This window comes from Ipomoea triloba, chromosome 3 (assembly GCF_003576645.1).
Source record: "Ipomoea triloba cultivar NCNSP0323 chromosome 3, ASM357664v1".
Lineage (NCBI taxonomy): Eukaryota > Viridiplantae > Streptophyta > Magnoliopsida > Solanales > Convolvulaceae > Ipomoea > Ipomoea triloba.
The window spans coordinates 1,918,762-1,937,570 of record NC_044918.1 but is presented as its reverse complement, the minus strand read 5'-3'; the positions used below and the strand labels follow the sequence as shown (position 1 = coordinate 1,937,570).

General features: G+C 31.8%; 1 protein-coding gene across 1 annotated transcript in view; it reads right to left on the bottom strand.

Moving 5' to 3' along the window:
• LOC116011990 (ABC transporter D family member 1) overlaps positions 1–5,988 on the bottom strand; it is a 16,315-nt gene extending 10,327 nt beyond the window's left edge. Inside the window, exons 1-9 of the mRNA XM_031251443.1 lie at positions 5,842–5,988; positions 5,558–5,717; positions 4,158–4,323; positions 3,257–3,539; positions 2,682–2,906; positions 2,174–2,371; positions 1,586–2,040; positions 561–696; positions 399–477 (exon numbers count right to left, since the gene is read on the bottom strand). Coding sequence (XP_031107303.1) covers positions 399–477; positions 561–696; positions 1,586–2,040; positions 2,174–2,371; positions 2,682–2,906; positions 3,257–3,539; positions 4,158–4,219 — 1,438 coding nt within the window. The 5' untranslated portion in view covers positions 4,220–4,323; positions 5,558–5,717; positions 5,842–5,988. The remainder of the gene's footprint in view (positions 1–398; positions 478–560; positions 697–1,585; positions 2,041–2,173; positions 2,372–2,681; positions 2,907–3,256; positions 3,540–4,157; positions 4,324–5,557; positions 5,718–5,841) is intronic.
• Between the last annotated feature and the right edge of the window lie 12,821 nt (positions 5,989–18,809).

Genomic DNA, 18,809 nt, shown 5'->3' with positions numbered 1-18,809 from the left:
GGGGGATTGGGGGGTGGGGGTGGAAAGAAAAAGAACCCTAACTAAGCTAATTTCATTGGTTCTCAGGTAGAATTTCAAGTTACATATGTTTTTTGCCTAGCCCTAGCGGCTGTGAGCATATATAAAAGCCCTAATCTATATTTATTTAAGTTGTTTCTCAAACTAAGCCAAAACCAACTTTTATCCATAACATAATAAACTAAAGTTTCAACATAACATCCCTTCCTAGCTCAAACTCCCAATAAGTAATATTTGGCCAATAGATATTTGCAATGACCACCAAATCACAAGTTCCAATTTCCTTCAACTAATTCATTTGGAGGAGCCCTTTTATCAAAAAAGGTGATTGAGCTGATACATAGAAAGTATCCATGCAAAAGGAAACATCAAACTATTACCTGTTATTAAAAGGTTGGACCCGGTTTCAACTCTTAAGCTCAAGTCCTCCACTAATACATTTCCAGTTGGTGTAACAACCTAGAGGGTACCAAACTCATTATGAGCACAACAAATGCATCATAATCAATTCAAAACTGAAAATTCAAAGACAATTTTCTCACCTTAACATCATCGAATTCAATGTAGTTTGCTTCACTAACAAAATTCCTACCCCCATTAGTTTGCAGTGTAGATACATCATGGGCACCTAGTTCTCGTGAAATCACCATGAGTTCATGAATACGATCTGCATAGCCACTGCAAAATAGCGAAGTGAGTATAAAAATAGCCACAGCCAGTAACTACGGCATAGCATACAAACAGTAATGAGTATTCTCTCAATAACTAACAAAACCCATACATTATGAACACAAGTCATAGATAGTGCATAAGGTCTATCTCACAAGATGTAGCCTGTAGAAGGAAGATCTACAGGATCTGACATCTATTTTCAAAGATTTGATCTCATTGTGCCTAATAGGTGAGCACTTGACCACTACACCAAACCCAGAGTTCACATACAGCTATCAATCCTCTACTATATTCTTCAAAACAGAAGTGGTGCTGAGGAATAGGATTGCATGTACTATAAAAGAAGTGAAAATAAATCAAGCCTAAGTTATGAAAATCTACCATTCCCAACACCATCTACCGATTGATGAAAGTTGATGATGTCATTAATAAAAACCAACATCTTTCTTTATGCAAAAACTTGAACTAGGACAAATACCCTCCAGGATCCTTTCACTTTAACTTTCTCCTCAGGAAAAACATGTTTCAACATACTTTATAAAGTAAGACAAACTATCCACTGAGTTATGTTTTATCCAAATAATTGTAATAATATAGAGATCCCTGTTCCAGGTCTTTACCATGTTCTACATTCGTACTAAATCGTGCTCCCACTTCATAAACAAAGGTGATCTATGTATTAGGTGAAGTCCAAAAATAATTATGTTATTAACTGACTAAATAAAATGAACTGAAAAATCAAATTTTATGTTTAAGGTGTGATGCCAACTCCTAAGATCAAGAAGTACCAACCCACACTACACGTTTGAACACTTAGAATACCCTTCAATAAATTTCTAGGGAATGTGTCCAAATTTCCCTCCAAATGAAGATTTAAAAAGTAATCAAGCAATACCTTAGACGATTAAGTCGCCTTGAACTAATTGCAAGCGTTCCAAGGGCCTGGAATAAAGATATTATGACACTGGTATGATATCTCAGATTACTCAACATCTCTGCTCTTCCTAATGTTGAAGCATCTGGTCTCAGGTGTCCAGAAAAAAAGGGCTCAATTATCAGGACAACAGCAACAGTAGCACCAAGATACTTGTGCAAAAAGTCCTGAATCATGCCAAACCACCAGTGCTCATGAAGCACAACCCTCAAATGCCGAACAAGAGACTTAAACTTATGTTGAATGTGAAAATCTTCCCTTTTTTCACCACCATAAAATGCGATGCTTTCCGCATGTGTCCTTAATCGTGAGTGAAGCTGCCTGTACTCTCCTTCCAGTTGCTGTTCTTTTGACATCAGCTTACCAAATGCAGGAGAAAGATTTTTTATTGCAACCCCAGCCCCAAAAACATAGGCCTGTAAGAAAACATAAAATGAGAAATCCATTAAAGTCTCAAATAAGAAATTAACTTCAGTCAGGTATCTTAAAACTTGAAAAGGAAACTAAATGAGTTTTCTGCATGAATCCAGTGTAGGATTAAGGCAGTACCAATATCCAGAACAAATATTTTGGGCTTGCATATGAACACAAACGCCAAGTATACAGTAGTCCATCAGCAACAGCAACAAGATCCTCCTGTATAAGGTCACTCAACTCTGAACAGAACTTTGGTACATCACTTGCAATTCTTTGTTCAGGGTTCGTTATGCGACCATCAACATGAGATAGTTTGTAATATACCATATCCTGGAATTTAAATGGAGAACTAATAAACATCAAAGCTTGAATGGCAAAAGTGAATGCCTAATACTTGAATGCAAATATTCATTAAAATATAATACAGATATTTAGTCGTACATAACTGCAATCAAAGAAATTTTGAACTTATATCTCATTATTGTTTGTTTACTTTATAACAAAAAGAAGAAGAATTAAAGTCATTTACAGATGTTAACCCATAACAAGTGTAAACATTAGCAGGATAGAGAAGCCCTGGTCAAAAGTACAGAATAAGTAATTGAGCTAACTGTCAGTCACCATCCAGTAGTATATCTACCTGAAAATATTGTGCATGGATAAGCCTTGTCAATATTTTTCGAAATCGCAAACTTAAGGTTCCTGTTATGTACTTTGAGGTAGAATGCAAGGCTGACTGGAGGAAACACAATAAAATGTTTTCAAAAATGAGGCGGAAGAACAACGGCACACGTCGAAGGAAAGCAGCACGAAAAAGAAAACCCTGAACTTTTGCTAATCTATTGCTCACAGCAGTTCGTAATACCTGCAGAAACAAAAGCACATATTAGCATAAAAGCTCTAATCACTGAAACCGCATAGAAGTTTTTGTTATAAGAAATGAGAATATTTGTCACAACTTTGTTGGCTTCCTCTTGAAAGTCACATGACCACAGACACAACACTGCCAACACATAGTAACCAGTATATAACATTAAATAAGATGTTTAAAAACTACTCAAAGAATGTGAATGAAACTTCCATTAGCATTGCAACCAAATGCTCTTTAATTGAATTTCTAATCCCAATCTTATTTAGATTCAATAGTATGACAATAATTCTATGCATGTCAAGACTATTCCAGTACATGGCTTGTGTGGAAGTGAAGAAGCTCACCACTGTGACTATCAAAGCTAAAAGGTCTCTGGTGCCCAAGCTACTCATTCGAGATAAAAGAATTGCTGCTAAAACCTTTAAGGACCTCAGTCCTCCTTTCTTTTGCCTGCTTTTCTTCACATTGTTTTCGCTCATTCCAAAGGATGTATTCAACTCTACATCACCAATGGGACCATCATACTGGTCTATGGAACTTTGATTCGTAAGGCTCTTCCGTGATTGCATGTATGCAGCAGCTGAGCCACCAGCAACAATAATACCAGTTGCAAGCAATAAAGTTTTTCTGTGAAACAACAAAAGAACAGTTGACACAGGTTGCACTATCACCAAGATAAAATACAAACAGCAATACAGATGTGGGATCAGATTATTGGTTGCAACTGAATTCAGGCTTTGGACAGTGAAAAATATCCGAAGAGAGTTACATTGAGATTACAGCAGATTCTTGGTGATTATACAAATTCAAACTATCTAGTATTTGCCACTGATAACATAGAATTACTGAACATTTTTGCATGGAGGGAACAATAGTCAAAAATTAATTTTAAGACTACATGATAAAACCAGAGTAGAATAAACAGCAGAAGAGATTAAAAGATGGATATTAACAGTTTATATCACATGGTCATCAGTGAAATAAATAACAATACACTCACTTTTGCAAATTGTAAATCTAGGTTCCTTTCTAGGCTGTCCAAAAATAATGCTACAGTGTGCACAAGAAGAAAATAAAAGTATTAATAGTCATAATGGAGCACACATTTTTAGTGTATACACATTTTTTTTCCATTCCTGTGTGTTGGTATGTGGTTGGGGTGCACTAAAAGCACCTAAAATATCTGCCGGCATATGAACAACGGACCAATTAGAAGTAATAGCACTTAGAATAATGAAGAGATACCTCCTTGAAGCCAAAAGGCTTCGGCCATGCTCAGTCAACTGCAAAAGCTGAAGAGAAGGCATTCTCCTTAAGATAAACCTGTCTCTCTCTATCAAAAAATTTCAGCAGCCCAAAACTCTTGGTTTCTGAAGAAACTGTTGTCCACCTAAGAGTGGAAAGATGATAGCTGGAAGTATATTTCATGGCATTAGTTAACATACCAAACAGGCAAAGAGCAGCAACATTAGAAAACAAGTACAGTAAGGTCAGGCATATTTTTGAGCAAATGGGCAATTCATAGAATAAGATGGATAGCATCAGGGCAATTCAAATAGAATGGCAAACCACAGAGGCATATTAAGCCACAATAATTATTTGGCACTTTCTATAATAAAGATGCAATACTCTTAAGTTACACAGGGAAAGTACAAATCTAAAATAATGAATTTATGAACTAACTGTTTCACCCTCTTAGTTTTCCAACAGTGTTATTCTGTGAAAGGAGAAATTTGACTGCATGCATAAAGGAAAACCACATTCTATTATTCTAATATAGCATAGTATTCCTCAATTTTCCATGTTTGAGAATTCTTATCAATATATGCCAAAATTACCTCAGGCATAAAATCTACAGCCCTACAAAAAGTGTATGACAAATCATATTTCTCCAACAATTATCCGTTGTAAGCCAACTACCAAAAGCTTGAATATGTACCTTCTCCATAACTTAGTCTGAATTAAGTGTTCCCAGACTACAGAGAAATAGAAGGGCGGACTAAAAGACGTTCCCTCATACACCTCCCACTTTAAGTGCAGATATCATGATGAAGGGCTATTAAGGGAGCAGTACCATACCAAATTAACAAGCCAATTGGACATTTCATGGCGTTTTAGTAGTACTGTAATAGATATTAATTGATGGCATACTCATAAATACTTCAAAAGAAAGTTTCACCTACTTTAAATTATTGAGTCAATCTGATAAAACACAGATGAGTTCATTCGCATTCCAAGACAGATTCTACAAACTTACAGGTAAACCTAGGAGTCCCATACCCACACCAAAGCTCAGACAAGTAGAAGAAAATAAGATCACTAAGATGCTTCAGAATCACCAAATAGTCTTTTTAAGAAAAAAAACATAAAGTAGTCCCCATTCAGCTGCCGACAAATAAAAAATCAATCTAATTTCACTCTTGCTAATCAAACCATCATCTATATCATGTTTCCAGAATTTATTCCACAATAGAAGTAAACAATCACTGAACAAAATAATTTCTATTAATAAAAAAGGAAAAATTCCAATCTATCCCTCTGGAATTTTTGAAGAGATAACCAAAGTTCACAATTATACATACTTACGCCACAAAAAGTTTACTCAATCATATAAAAAGCAGCACCTAGTACGCAAAGTTGCTTACATCTGATCGAAAACCAAAACGAAGTCGGTGAGCTGCAATTATTGATGGATAGCAATCGGTGGCGATGATATTCGAGTGTCAGCCATCACGATCTCCGGACCAGAAGAGAAACGATGTTGCTTAATGGTCAGAAACTCTGTCAAGCCCTAGAACTCCCTATCTATACACATATGGAAGTGTCTCCATGAATATATTTAACAACCAATAATAAATAAATAAAAATTACGAAATTCGTGTGAAACATCAATTTATTATTAATGAAATGAAGTGATATAGAACCGTACTCCGCTGCTTCAAACAAACTTCCTAGAACCGAGGAGACTGGAAAAGCACAGAGATAGCATGTACGCATATATTAACAATTTAACATCAATTATTAATTCTTGGTATACTATACAATCCGGGAGAAGATGACGATGAAACGGTAAAGAAATTTTCCCGAATTCCACTTTTAGATAATGTTAAATATATATTTGATTCTTCTTCTCCCAATATATATTTGATTCTTGACAACACCTTACCATATTATACAGACTTTTATGGCAGTTTATAATAGTTACGGGTTTCTTTCGTCATCCAATATATATATTTCGTATATAGAAAACAGATCAAATGAGAAAAGTAGGAACCCATTGCAACGGTCTATCTGAATAGATCCAATCGATTAGAAACACTTTAAAAAACGCGATAACATTTTTATAAATAATTCAAACTTTGAAATGCTAGTAAATTGTGTTAAAAGTGCAAGTAACAGTTTCATCGAATGCACCTAAGTGCAAGTAAAATACTAAAATGTATTAAAAGTGCAACAATATAATATACACCGAGCAACAATATTAAATACACCTAACGTTATCATTAAGTGTACCAATGTGAAAAACGTTATTATTAAGTGCACGACTGTGAAAAGGTAAATCACTTACACTATTAAGTGTAATTAAATAGTTGCACTTTTAAGTGAATTTATTTACACACTTACATATGTTACCATCACTTCTTAACATATGTTACTTGCACACAAAGTTTGTATTATTTACATAAATGTCACTACTTTTTTTTAAAAAAATTACATAATCCGTTGATCTTCTCATATAGACGATTCAAATTAGTTCTTATTTCTCTCATGTGTGTCCGTTCTTACTATAATGCTTCCCTATATATATAATTTGGGTCAAATAAAAAGAACCGTCCAAGTAAAAAAGGAGGTCAACTCTCAGTCTTTTGGTCTATATCAACACCCTTAAATGAAATGAAATTTTTAAAAAGGTACTGGCCTTTTGATATTTTTGTTAAACTTTGAAGTGGACAAGTTTTGTTCTACCTTTTAAGTTTTAAGTGCATAAGTTTTGTTCTACCTTTTAAGTTTTAAGTGCATAAGTTTTGTTCATTAGGTGCACAAGTTTTGTTCTTCAGGTGCATAAGTTTTGTTGTTCAAGTGCATAAATTTTGTTATTCAAGTACACAAGTTTTATTTTTCAGGTGTATAATTTTTGTTTTTAAAGTGCACAAGTGCTATACTACAAGTGCATAGGGTAATATAAGTTTAAAAAAAAAACAATGACATTTTTGTAATTTTTATAACTTTGAAGTACACAAGTTTTGTTCGATCTTCAGGTGCACAAGATTTATTCTTTAGGTACACAAGATAGGTTATATTATAAGTATAAGTTTTTATTTTGTGTTGATATAGACAAATCATTGATTCAGATGTCTCTGCATGTTTTACCTGAACGTCTCTTTTCACCTTATATGAATCATAAATATTAGCATTATAGCAACACTGGAGTTTCGGTGAGGATTCTTGCAAATTAATTATATTTTGTTAGTTTTATTTCATCTGTGGATGTTGATAAATACATGTATTCAATCTTTGTTTTATACTGATCGAAATAACAGCCTATAAAGTACATATATCTATGCATGAAAAGTGAAGTCCTTAGAATGGGCGTACATAAAATTGAATTGAAGATGAAGGGTGTAATCCAAAAGTTGTTCGCTTCTAGACATAACAAGAAAATTAGCACATGAAAATTCTTTGCATATCGATTGCATGAAAGGCACAACGATGTCTCAAATATATCGATTCCAAGATTGCAAATGGATAAGTTATCTATATTTGTTTATAACATTTGCATGTAACTTAAAATTGCTTGAAATTGTTCAATTTGTTGAAAAAAGTAATCTCAAGGCAAAAAATTTGACATCATAAAGTTTGCCAAATTTTCAATATGAAGTTAAATGATTTAATTAAAGATCTTTGACATAATCGAAATATCAAAATTGCTAGATCAAGTATTTTTTGAAAATTTTGTAAAGATCAAATTTTAAATCATTAATCATTTGTTAACGGTAGTCATTATCTTTCACTTTTACTAATGGTTTATACACACATATATGTTTTGTAATTATGTACATAGTTGAAATCTATCAACATGGTTTGCCACATGGCTATGTTTTGTTATTTATTGACCAAAGAAAGGAAGAAAGAAAGAAGGAAAGAAAAAAAAAGAACAATAATTCAATGGTAATGACATTGACCTTATTAATGCAAAAAACACCTTAAGAAAAATTTGAACCAAACTACTACAATGCAATATGGGCGTTTATGATACATGAGTAACATGACCCATAGGGTAGTGTTAAGAAAATTTCCCATGTATGTCAAATAGTCGTTGTTCAAAGTATTTTCGTAAAAGAAAAAATAAAGTGTTAAAACTACATTTGTTGATGAAGACATGTATCCCATGTACATGCACAAAGATATATAAGGGTAGTACAATTATGAAAAATGGCATCAAGCTGGACAACAAGTTTGTGGTGTCACACATTCGTTACCCGTTCTTAAAGTATGTGGCCCACGCACATGAATGTTAAGTGATGAAATTAGTCTCGATCTATCAAGTACTTATTATTCAAGCATGATCTGAATAAAGGTCATGATTGAGTTATTTGTTCTTTTTATCATACTACAAGTGATGAAGCCATGTGAAATGTGTAGATGAGGTGCATGTATTATAACTGTAGATATGTGTTTCCTGAGTTTCCTCACTATAGGAGCCTTGAAGCAAAAACATATTTGAAAGTTGACAAAGCATGCAAGAGTGTTGTGAATGTTGATATTCCGCATATGTGCACACACATGATCGAATTCTTAAATGGAGTTAAATGTTCTAGTGTTCACAACCTTGAGTTAAATTAGAAAGTTGAATCTCATTTACTTTTTATTAATGTATTTTATTTTATTTTAATTAAAAATTGCTAAGAATATTTAATGAAAAATTAATTTTATGCTAAAAACTTTACAATGTACAGTTTACAAATAAAATAATAAAACACACACTAATAAAACTTTGAAATGAGCTGTAAGAGTTTTAAATATTTAGAAACAATGCTTAATTAAATAAAATAAGTTTTAAAATATACTAGTGCAAACCGCATTTCAATTTATAATGTGTGACAAATGTTCCTTTCAAGCCTTCCTATCTCCATTTTTCAACTCAAATGAGTTTACTTTGATAATCAATTTTTCATTCACTCATTATCTGTTTTGAGCGTACAATATATTAATTTTTTCGTCTCACTTATAATAACTCAAATTTACTTTGACCTAACCCAAATTAGAAGTGGACCCTACATATATTTGTGCTACAAAATAGTCACTTAAAATATCATTGTGTGCTAAAATTTTCAACGTTACAATTGTTAATTCGAGCTAGATGTTCTTTTTTTAAAAAATCTTTTTACATATTTCAACTTATCAAATAGTTAATTTTACCAAGCACTCCTAATCTCAATTAATTAACTCCACTTAATATATTAACATGTCACTTGTAAAATTTAAATAAGCGCTAGCTACTTTACTAGTTTTTTTTTTTTTTTTGCAGTGCTGTAACGCTACAACGGTCTACCCACGTTGTCCAAATGGGAAAATTTAGTAGTAATTAATGATCAATAAAATGGTTGTTGTCAATTTGCCATGTTCGCATATCGAACTTGTGTGCAACTACAGATGCAGAGGGAGAAATTAGCTAGTAGCTACTTTTTACTAAATTTTGGTCATGTTTGGAAACATAGTTAACTTATCAGTCAAATTTTATTTATTTGATCACTATTAACTGTTTGACTTGGTTAAACAATCAATATGAGTATTAGATTAATTAACTTTTTGTAATAGCTATTTCAAAAAAAAAAACACCTTTTTGTAATAACTTATTACTTCAAAATGTTAAAATTCAAAAAACTGCTCAAAACAAATTTTTCAATTAACTTTTTTGAGAAAATCATTTTGTATGTAATCAGCTATCAACTAATTTACTAAACACTTTCTATAATAAACTAATTCTATCAACTAACCCAATTAACTAACAACTATTTACCAAACACTCGGTTTGTTTATTTAAAAACTTTTGGGTTAATGTTAGGTAACCTAAAACGGCAAATTAACACTTAATAGATAGGACAACATATTCGTCAAAGTGTTGTAACATCCCTGATTGGATTTGGGACAACAAGATGGCAGCGATTCCATCTCATGTATTTTATACTCATATTTGACGGATATATGGACATAAAACATAAAAGGGTTCTATCTGAATTTATCTATGAAAAGTGCGTTAAGAGTCATGAGCAAGTTATTTCCAACGATTAGTAATTAATTCAAAATTTATCCAAAAAAAAAAGTAATTAATTCAAGATATTGGGCAAATGGTATAAGAAACGTTCCAGATTAGAGATGGGACGACGCGCTGCTAGTTGCTGACTTGCTGTTGGTTGTGGTAAGTGGAACGTGGTTAGGCAGTAGGGTGTAGGTGGTTGGCAGTTAATTAGGTTTCCGATTAATTAACCTGAAAACAACAACTATCTAATCCCTTGATAGTGTGGCAAATTGTACCATGCACTAGGGTCCATTTGCATTATGAATATTATTGATCCAAACTACATTTATATTATATATACTTTCATATATAATTTCAGTTAATAGATTATAACTTATAAATAAATTGAATATACATAATATATTAATTGTAATAAGTACATAATTTATTAAATAATGGTACATAATGTATTAGTTGTAGCTTTCTTTGTTGCAAAAATCCCGCCTAAGCGCTGGCCGGCTGCCTAGCGTATCGCTATAATCGGTGGTCTGTCGGCTGCTTAGGCGCTGACTGCCTAGGTCTCATAGGCGTCAATTAAGTCTTTTAGACACCGACTAGACCGCCTAGTCGGCCTATTAGTTGTTGTTAGAGTTATTTCACTCAAAACGACAGCGTTTTGAGAAAATAATCCTAAAATTTTCAAACTTTAGATGTTTTTAGGTTAAATATTTAATATTTTAGTGTTAACTATTAAAGTATTAAATAGTTTATAATTACAAAATTTAAACAAATTAAAAACTAGGCGTCAATATGCGCCTTGCACCTTACCTACTAAATCACAAAGAGTCAATGTCCCCACACTAGGGGACGAACCTGAAATCTCTCATTTGAAAAGTTATATGTCGCTCGATCACAAGACCTTTGACTTTTATACTTTGATATTAATGCCTAAAATAAATAAAAGACAAATTTTATGTTAAGTAAAAGTGCTTTGATATTAAGTAAAATATTTTTTTATACGCAGGCGTCCATTCACCGCCTGATGAACACCTAACGCTTTTTTAACATTGATTACATGTACATAATATATTAATTACATGCATATAATTTAGATATAATCGTGGATAATGAACTTTAATCTATAATATAATACGGAGTAATTGCTATCTAACTCCTTGATTGTGTTAGTGATAGATCATTCTTTGGCCCATTTTAGGCCCACAAATTCTTATGGGGAAAACTGTGTTAAGGCCTAGTTCTCTATAATGTTGCCAAGGCCTACGAACTTCCGAAAGGTAAGCCCCAACAAATTAAATCAACCAATCTTTGAAGTTTGAGGCAAATTATATTATGGATCATGGTTCACATTGAAATATGGATCATGAATATATGTTCATTTTTTATATAGTGAAAATTTATTTTTAATATAATAAAACTTTAATTTTAAGTTGTATACCAAATAATAAATTTTCAATATATATATATATATATATATATATATATATATATATATATATATATAAGACATTCAAACATTTAATGTATTAAAAATGAACTTTTCGTGTATTAAAAATGAACATTGTGTTAGTGGTTTATATTCATGCTCAATTGTATAATGATTGGAAGTTTGTACATAAGAAAAGTTTTAGCAAAAGAAGTTTATTCCATGAGGGCATTTTAAGAAATTAGGAATTCTACCTCTCAGAAATGGCAAATTATTTCATGAATCAGGGTCCATTTTGCATTATGGATTATGGTTCAAAATGACATTCATATTTTGTATTTACAATTATCGTATTTTTTTTTGGAAGGATAAACTGCATTAATAATCATTAAGAACAATTACAACAAAGTTCAATAGAATGAAAAGTCATTCCATACAATCTGACATAGAACCAAATTTTCTAACTAAGCTAATGAAATTTAGATTCGCAGACTGTGTTACAATTATCGTATTATTTACCTTCAGTTAGCTAATTATGTACATGTAAATACATTGACTGTACATAATATATTAATTGTAATAGATATACACTCTTTTTTTTTGGATTTTTCGGTATATACTTTATTAATTGAAGGTATATAATACATTAATTATAATATGTACATAATTTTTTGAGTGCATGTACATAATATGTCAATTATAATATGTACATAATTTATTAATTAATTGAATATACATAATATGTTAAGTGCTGATAATAATATATAAATGTCATTTTGGAAAGGACCTTGTGGTCCAGTGGCAACAAACTATTCCCTTTATACGAGAGGTGGTGGGTTCGAGCTTTAGTGGAGGCAATACTGACTCTTCAGATACTGCATTGTAATAGGTGTTAGTAGTATTCAAAAAAAAAATGTCATTTTGGACTAAGATTTACAATGCAAGATAAACCTTGGTTTATAGTATAACAATTGCTCTCAAATTCACATTTTTTTTGTCATATTTAATTGCCTTGCCTAAAAAATAGCCAAGGGGCGTTTGGTTCAAACACTCAATCGAAATCATGATTCAAATCAAATACTCAATAATTGTAATGGGTTTAAGTAATATTTTTGTTTGGTAGTAAATAAGAATTGGAATCAAAATAAATACAAACATAACTAATTAAATAAAAATAAAATACATAATACATATACATACATACATACATACATGTATACACACACACATGCAGACTTCTTTAGTAATGCATAGTAAGCACTACATGAATACACAATAATTACTCCAGCTATGTAACTACTACATGAATGCACAATAATTACTCCAGCTATGTAACTACTACATGAATGCACTGTATAGTAATTTATGTGTAACTACTACATGAATGCACTGTATAGTAATTTATGTGTAACTACTACATGAATGCACTGTATAGTAATTTATGTGTAACTACTACATGAATGCACTGTATAGTAATTTATGTGCATTCATGTAGTAGTCACGGAACTAAAATAGCTATTGTACATTCATGAATAATTTATTGTGCATTATTAAAAAGGTCCACATGTTCTCACATTAAGAGGTGCTCTCTTGAACTAATTCAAACCAAAGAGTATATACTATACAATAAGTTTATGTTATCTTACTTGTTTGCCTTTCCCTGGTATGAAATGAAACGCAGAAACTATTATTTATAGAATTAGGTGCTACTATAGTATTAAACCTTTCATTTACGTATAGTATATTTTGAGAAAACATACTTTTATAAAAAGATGCATGCATGTACACGCATGTAAAGGAAATTAAAGTGTATACAAAAGTTAAAAAATCATTTCTTTACCCCTTTAAATCCGCCACCATAAATAAATATTATAAACCCTCTTTCAACCCTATTTGCCAACTTTCACTTAGAATGCCCGCATGAGCAGCTCAGTTGGTCATATGAGTGAAGTTTGAGAAGAAAAATCAGAGATCGTGTCTCACCAGCGGTAGTGTATGAGCAATCTCTCAAAGTGAATGGCTCCTTTTGTGCAGTAAACAAAAGTCTAGCATCTGTATTTAGCTGAGTTATCATGATTTACATCCTTCCAGCTGCTCTGTAGGGCCGGGACTTGGGGTCCTTGGGGTTGGGGATTCAAACATCTTCCCAGGTACTCTGTAAGGTCGAGACTTGGAGGTCCTTGGGGTTGTGGATTCAACCTTTTGAGATGAAACTTTTAATTCAGTTGGAATTATAGATCACCCTCATAAGCTTGCTTACAAATAATTTGTGTTTTTAAAAATCATAGTAATTAAATGTCAAATATTAAAGCCACTTTTCACAACACGTATGATTAAGAAGTAAGAAGTGATCATGTGCAGGGGGGATATGAATGATCCATAAAGGCTTTCAATATATTGAGTGAGCTAAAGTCAATTAACTTTTTGTCATTTGGTATAAAAACACACGCTAAAAGGAAATGATTAGCAAACACAAAAGACATAAAACATGAAGCCCACAATTATAAGGTCAACTTTTACTTTTGTTCTTTTCATGCTTTTGCTTAATGTGATACATTGGATTAAAAGTCATACATTTTGGAGTTAACCATTAGGATATGTGTATATCTTTTACTACAATTTCACTGAGATTCAAGGTAGGGGACCATCCTCATTTTTTATCATTGCCTTTCACAGCATATATAGCTCGTTTACTTTTCCTTGTACTATATAAATATAGTGCTTGTCCTTACTCCCAAGTCCCCCGCCCACCCACCCACCCCCCATCCCAAACACCTACCGTACCCTTACAATTTATACTTACCAATAAACTTTCAATACACTAAAAACATGAACATTCAATATACTAAAAATAAAATCTTATTATATCAGCAGTTGTGGTTCATCTTAATTGTAATTAATTAAGGTGAATCATGGTCCAAGTATAATATATATTATACTTGAACCATAATTCACCTTATTATACTTGGACCATGATTCACCTTACAATTAAGATTTCAGATGAACAACAACCACCGACATAAGATTATTTTTAGTATATTGAATGTTCATGTTTACTTTATTGAAAGTTGATTATTAAGTATATTTTTAATATATTAAAAACAACAATTTATCAATTATTTATATTACAAAACGTAAGATGGGTTGTGGAATGACGTAATTAATATTAGTTTTTCATAATTATTGTAGATGAAAATTGTTATTTGCCAACAAATTTTATCACATATCATATTGAGTTGATTTCAATTCACAGTGTCAATAGTTGGCTCTATTATAATTTATAAATTAATTAAATAAAATTGCGTGAAGATGTATAAATTTATTTACGTTTATGTATTATACATTATGAAATATTGTACTCCGTATTGAATTCGACATAAATGTACATTTTTTTTGTATTGAATATCTCATTGAAATGCGTCAGACTGATTTTCTTAAGACAAAAAAAAAACCAAAAAAAAAAAAGGAAAGAAAATAACCTAAGAATGTAGAAGATTTAGTCATTTAATCAATATAATGCTAATAAATTAATATTTTTTTATTCTTAAATGAGTCATTTTGTAATGAAATTGGTGTGACGAGGTGGCATCAATAATTAGTATTTAAATAAATCTTGTGTGTAATTGTCTTACGTGAGAAGAAGAATATCTTTTAGATAAAATGTAATACTTCAATCATTAAACATTGGTGTGGACTTATTGAACAAAATTATAGAGGTCTCATTATTGATGCTTGTAAACTTCTTATTAGCTCTTTTGAATCCATTTCAATTTGCTATGTCCGTAAATCAGTGAATCAGGCAACTCACTTGCTTGCTCGAGCTTTTAATTTTCAGTCTAGTCCAGAGGTCTAGTTTAGCGCTCTTCGTATTTATATTTAGCATTTATTTACCGAGTATTAAAAAAATTGGTCACCTTATCTTCGAAAAAAATATAAATACTAACAATTAAGAATTAAATTTATTATATCAGTAACTAATGTAACAAAAGGTCGGACCAAATATGCCATTTCTATTAAAACAAAATCGTAACCAAGTGCATCTTGGGGTTTAGCGTAGTTGGTTCGTTGCCTGGAATAAATGTTATAACTGTAGGTGGCAGTGTGATGATTTGAATCCCACTAGTAAAAAAAGGTCCAAGGATTATAGAAATTTTGGATTGAATCCCGCTCTAGGGGTAGGATCCTGTGGGTCCAACGAAACTGGGATTACTTAAGTTAAAAAAAAAAAATCATAACCAAGAGACCAATCTTACACCACTTGCAACTACAAGTCACAAAATAAAATAGTTATCATTTTAAAAGTATTGTACTAAATACAAGTATACAAGACAACATGATAAAAGACTAGCCTTTTTGATTTGAACCGAATAATTATTGCTAACCAAATTTGTTAGCTTAGTAACCACAAATTCATAACAGAACCAATAGTACTCAAAAAAAAAAAAAAAAAGTAACCACAAATTCAACTCTCGGGTTGCCACCTTGGCAATCTAAATCTATTGGTAAGTTTTCTGTTAGTAAATTTAATTTGTTGTGTAATGCTTTGGGTAAATAGTAAAAACATGGTTAATATTGTGTGTTGGTATGAAATGGTGAAAGTGAAATCAGTGGGGGGAGTGGGAGAGCATCACGCTGGGTTACGAGTGGGCCAAAGAGGGTTTGGGGCTTAGAGACACAATAACCATCATTACTTTTTACAGATAACCCGTATGGGCCACTATAACAAATACTGCCGAATACCCCCCCTTCCCCATAAACGCTTTTGGCCCTTTCTTTATTTACCAATATATAAACTATACCAAATTTACAAAATTCCATGTCAAATCATTACCAATTACCCCTCGCAAAATCCTAGAAATATTCTACTCCGCGTTGTATTTTACGAGGCTGTAGTAATTTACTTTTTATTTAATTGGCTTGGTATATATATATATAACTACTTACACTCCCGTTGTTATATTGTGGATCATGGTCCAAGATGTACTGTGGACCATGATCATAATTGATACTGTAGTTGTGTCAAACTGATACTGCAATTGTTAGACAAAACTACTCTTATACGGTTACAACTCCGTTAGTATTTAATTCTAACATTGATTACTCTATTATTATTATTACCATACACTTATATCTGTCATATATTTTTTCTATTATTTAATTAATATTTTTATTAAAATCATTATATAATTAATTTAATTGTTGATTATATTTTAATTAATATTTTTATGAATGATAAATCATATTCGCGTATATAATACACACACATATATAACTTGAACTATAATTTTTAATTATTTATATTTATCAATGTTTTAATATCGGACATAAATTTTTACGTGTACAAAATGCTAGTCGGTATATAAATCTAAAACTTTAAAGTATATATACACACACAATATAGCTGTATGATCGAGCATGCATATAATCATATATTGTGCAGTGTCCCATCTCCTAAAGAAGTTTTGGTTCATGAAAGCACAATAAATATTTTGGCCTTTACAAAAGGGGGTTTACCATATCTATGGTTATCATAGCTTGTCATCATAAAAATGATTCAAAAAAATATTGTAAACCCAATACGCCCAGTCATCATTCATTTCTCATCATTTTAAAATTTAAACCAAAGGGGCGGAGGAGAATCTATAATCCAAAGAAAATAATTAAAGGGTAAAACAAGAAAGATAGATGATGATAGATGATCCATCAATCAATGATATGAAAAAAGGTTACCACCTTTCATGAGATGAACATCACTTCCCCCATTCATCTCTCTTTTCACCTTTCTGTTTCGCTTTCCCTTTCCTTTATTACGCTCTTTCTTTTTAGGTAAATTTTACTGTGTCCAAGTTTTTTACCCAAATTTACTAAAGAGTATTTCAGAAGGGGCCTAATTCACACAATATCTTACATGACACACCACACACTTAATATTTGTGTGTAAAAAGGGTAAAATTGGAAATTTGTTTTGCACACTCTCAATGGAAAACCTTTTAGGGGATGTTTGGTTTAGGTTATATTACATAATTTCAAGAATATGAATATTGTAATATCGCATTCCCTTATTTGGTCCAATGGAATGTGGGATTTTCAATCTTTGTTTTTAGTTCATTTTTAATAACATCTATGGGTATCACATTCTCCATGTTCTTAGGCTATGTGATATTTTCCATAATATTACATTACCTCAAAATATGGCAAATTATGCCGTGGACCCAGGTCCACCTTGCAAGGTGGACCTGGGTCCAAAACTACGTCGTTTTGTCTCTTTTTTTTTTTAATAATTAAATTAGTAAACACATTGCTGAATTAGAGTTGCCCAAAAATGTGTGAATGTAGAGGTTTCAAAGTGTGAATGTAGAGTATAGGAATCGTGAATGTAGACTTATGATTATGTGAATGTAGAGTTGCCTAGAAATGTGTGAATGTAGAGGTTTCAAAGTGTGAATGCAGAGTATAGAAATCGTGAATGTAGAGTTATGCATGTGTGAATCTGTAATAGAGTTAAGAAGTTCTAGCAACTTGTAACCTTGTAATGTGTGAATGTGGAGTTCTTAAGTTGTGAATATAGAGTACAGGACCTGTGAATATAAAGTTTTGAATGTGTGAATGCATAACAGTGGTAATATAGTTACTAAACATATAATCTTGTAATGTGTGAATGTGGAGTTTACAAAGTGTGAATGTAGAGTATCATATAATCCTGTAATATGTGAATGTAGAGTTTACAAAGTGTGAATGTAGAGTATAGTGTATGTGAATGTAAACCCAGGTCCACCTTGCAAGGTGGACCTGGGTCCACGGCATAACAATCCGTAAAAATAAGAAGAACTCAAAATTATTGTGCAGGATTTCGGCCATGCATCAAAGTTACAAGAGTAGAATAAAATCTATTGCATTTTTGGGATGTTCATTAGTGTTTTCATAGATATGTAGTGTGTGACGACGGTATGTAAGTATATGTAGCACGCCACTGAACTACTTGTTACTGTTGGACAGTCATACATACAGTGGTAGCTTTTCTACACAGTTTGAGAGTACAAATCTACACTTACACTATTCATACGGGCTTAACTCAGTAGTTCAGTTAATAATATTTAGAAAAAATATCAAAGTTTAAAAATATCAGTAATCACAATGTAAAAATTATATCTAAAGAAAAATTTCTTGTGCAATCTCAAATTACCATATTTTGTTAAATCGAGTTGGAGATTCG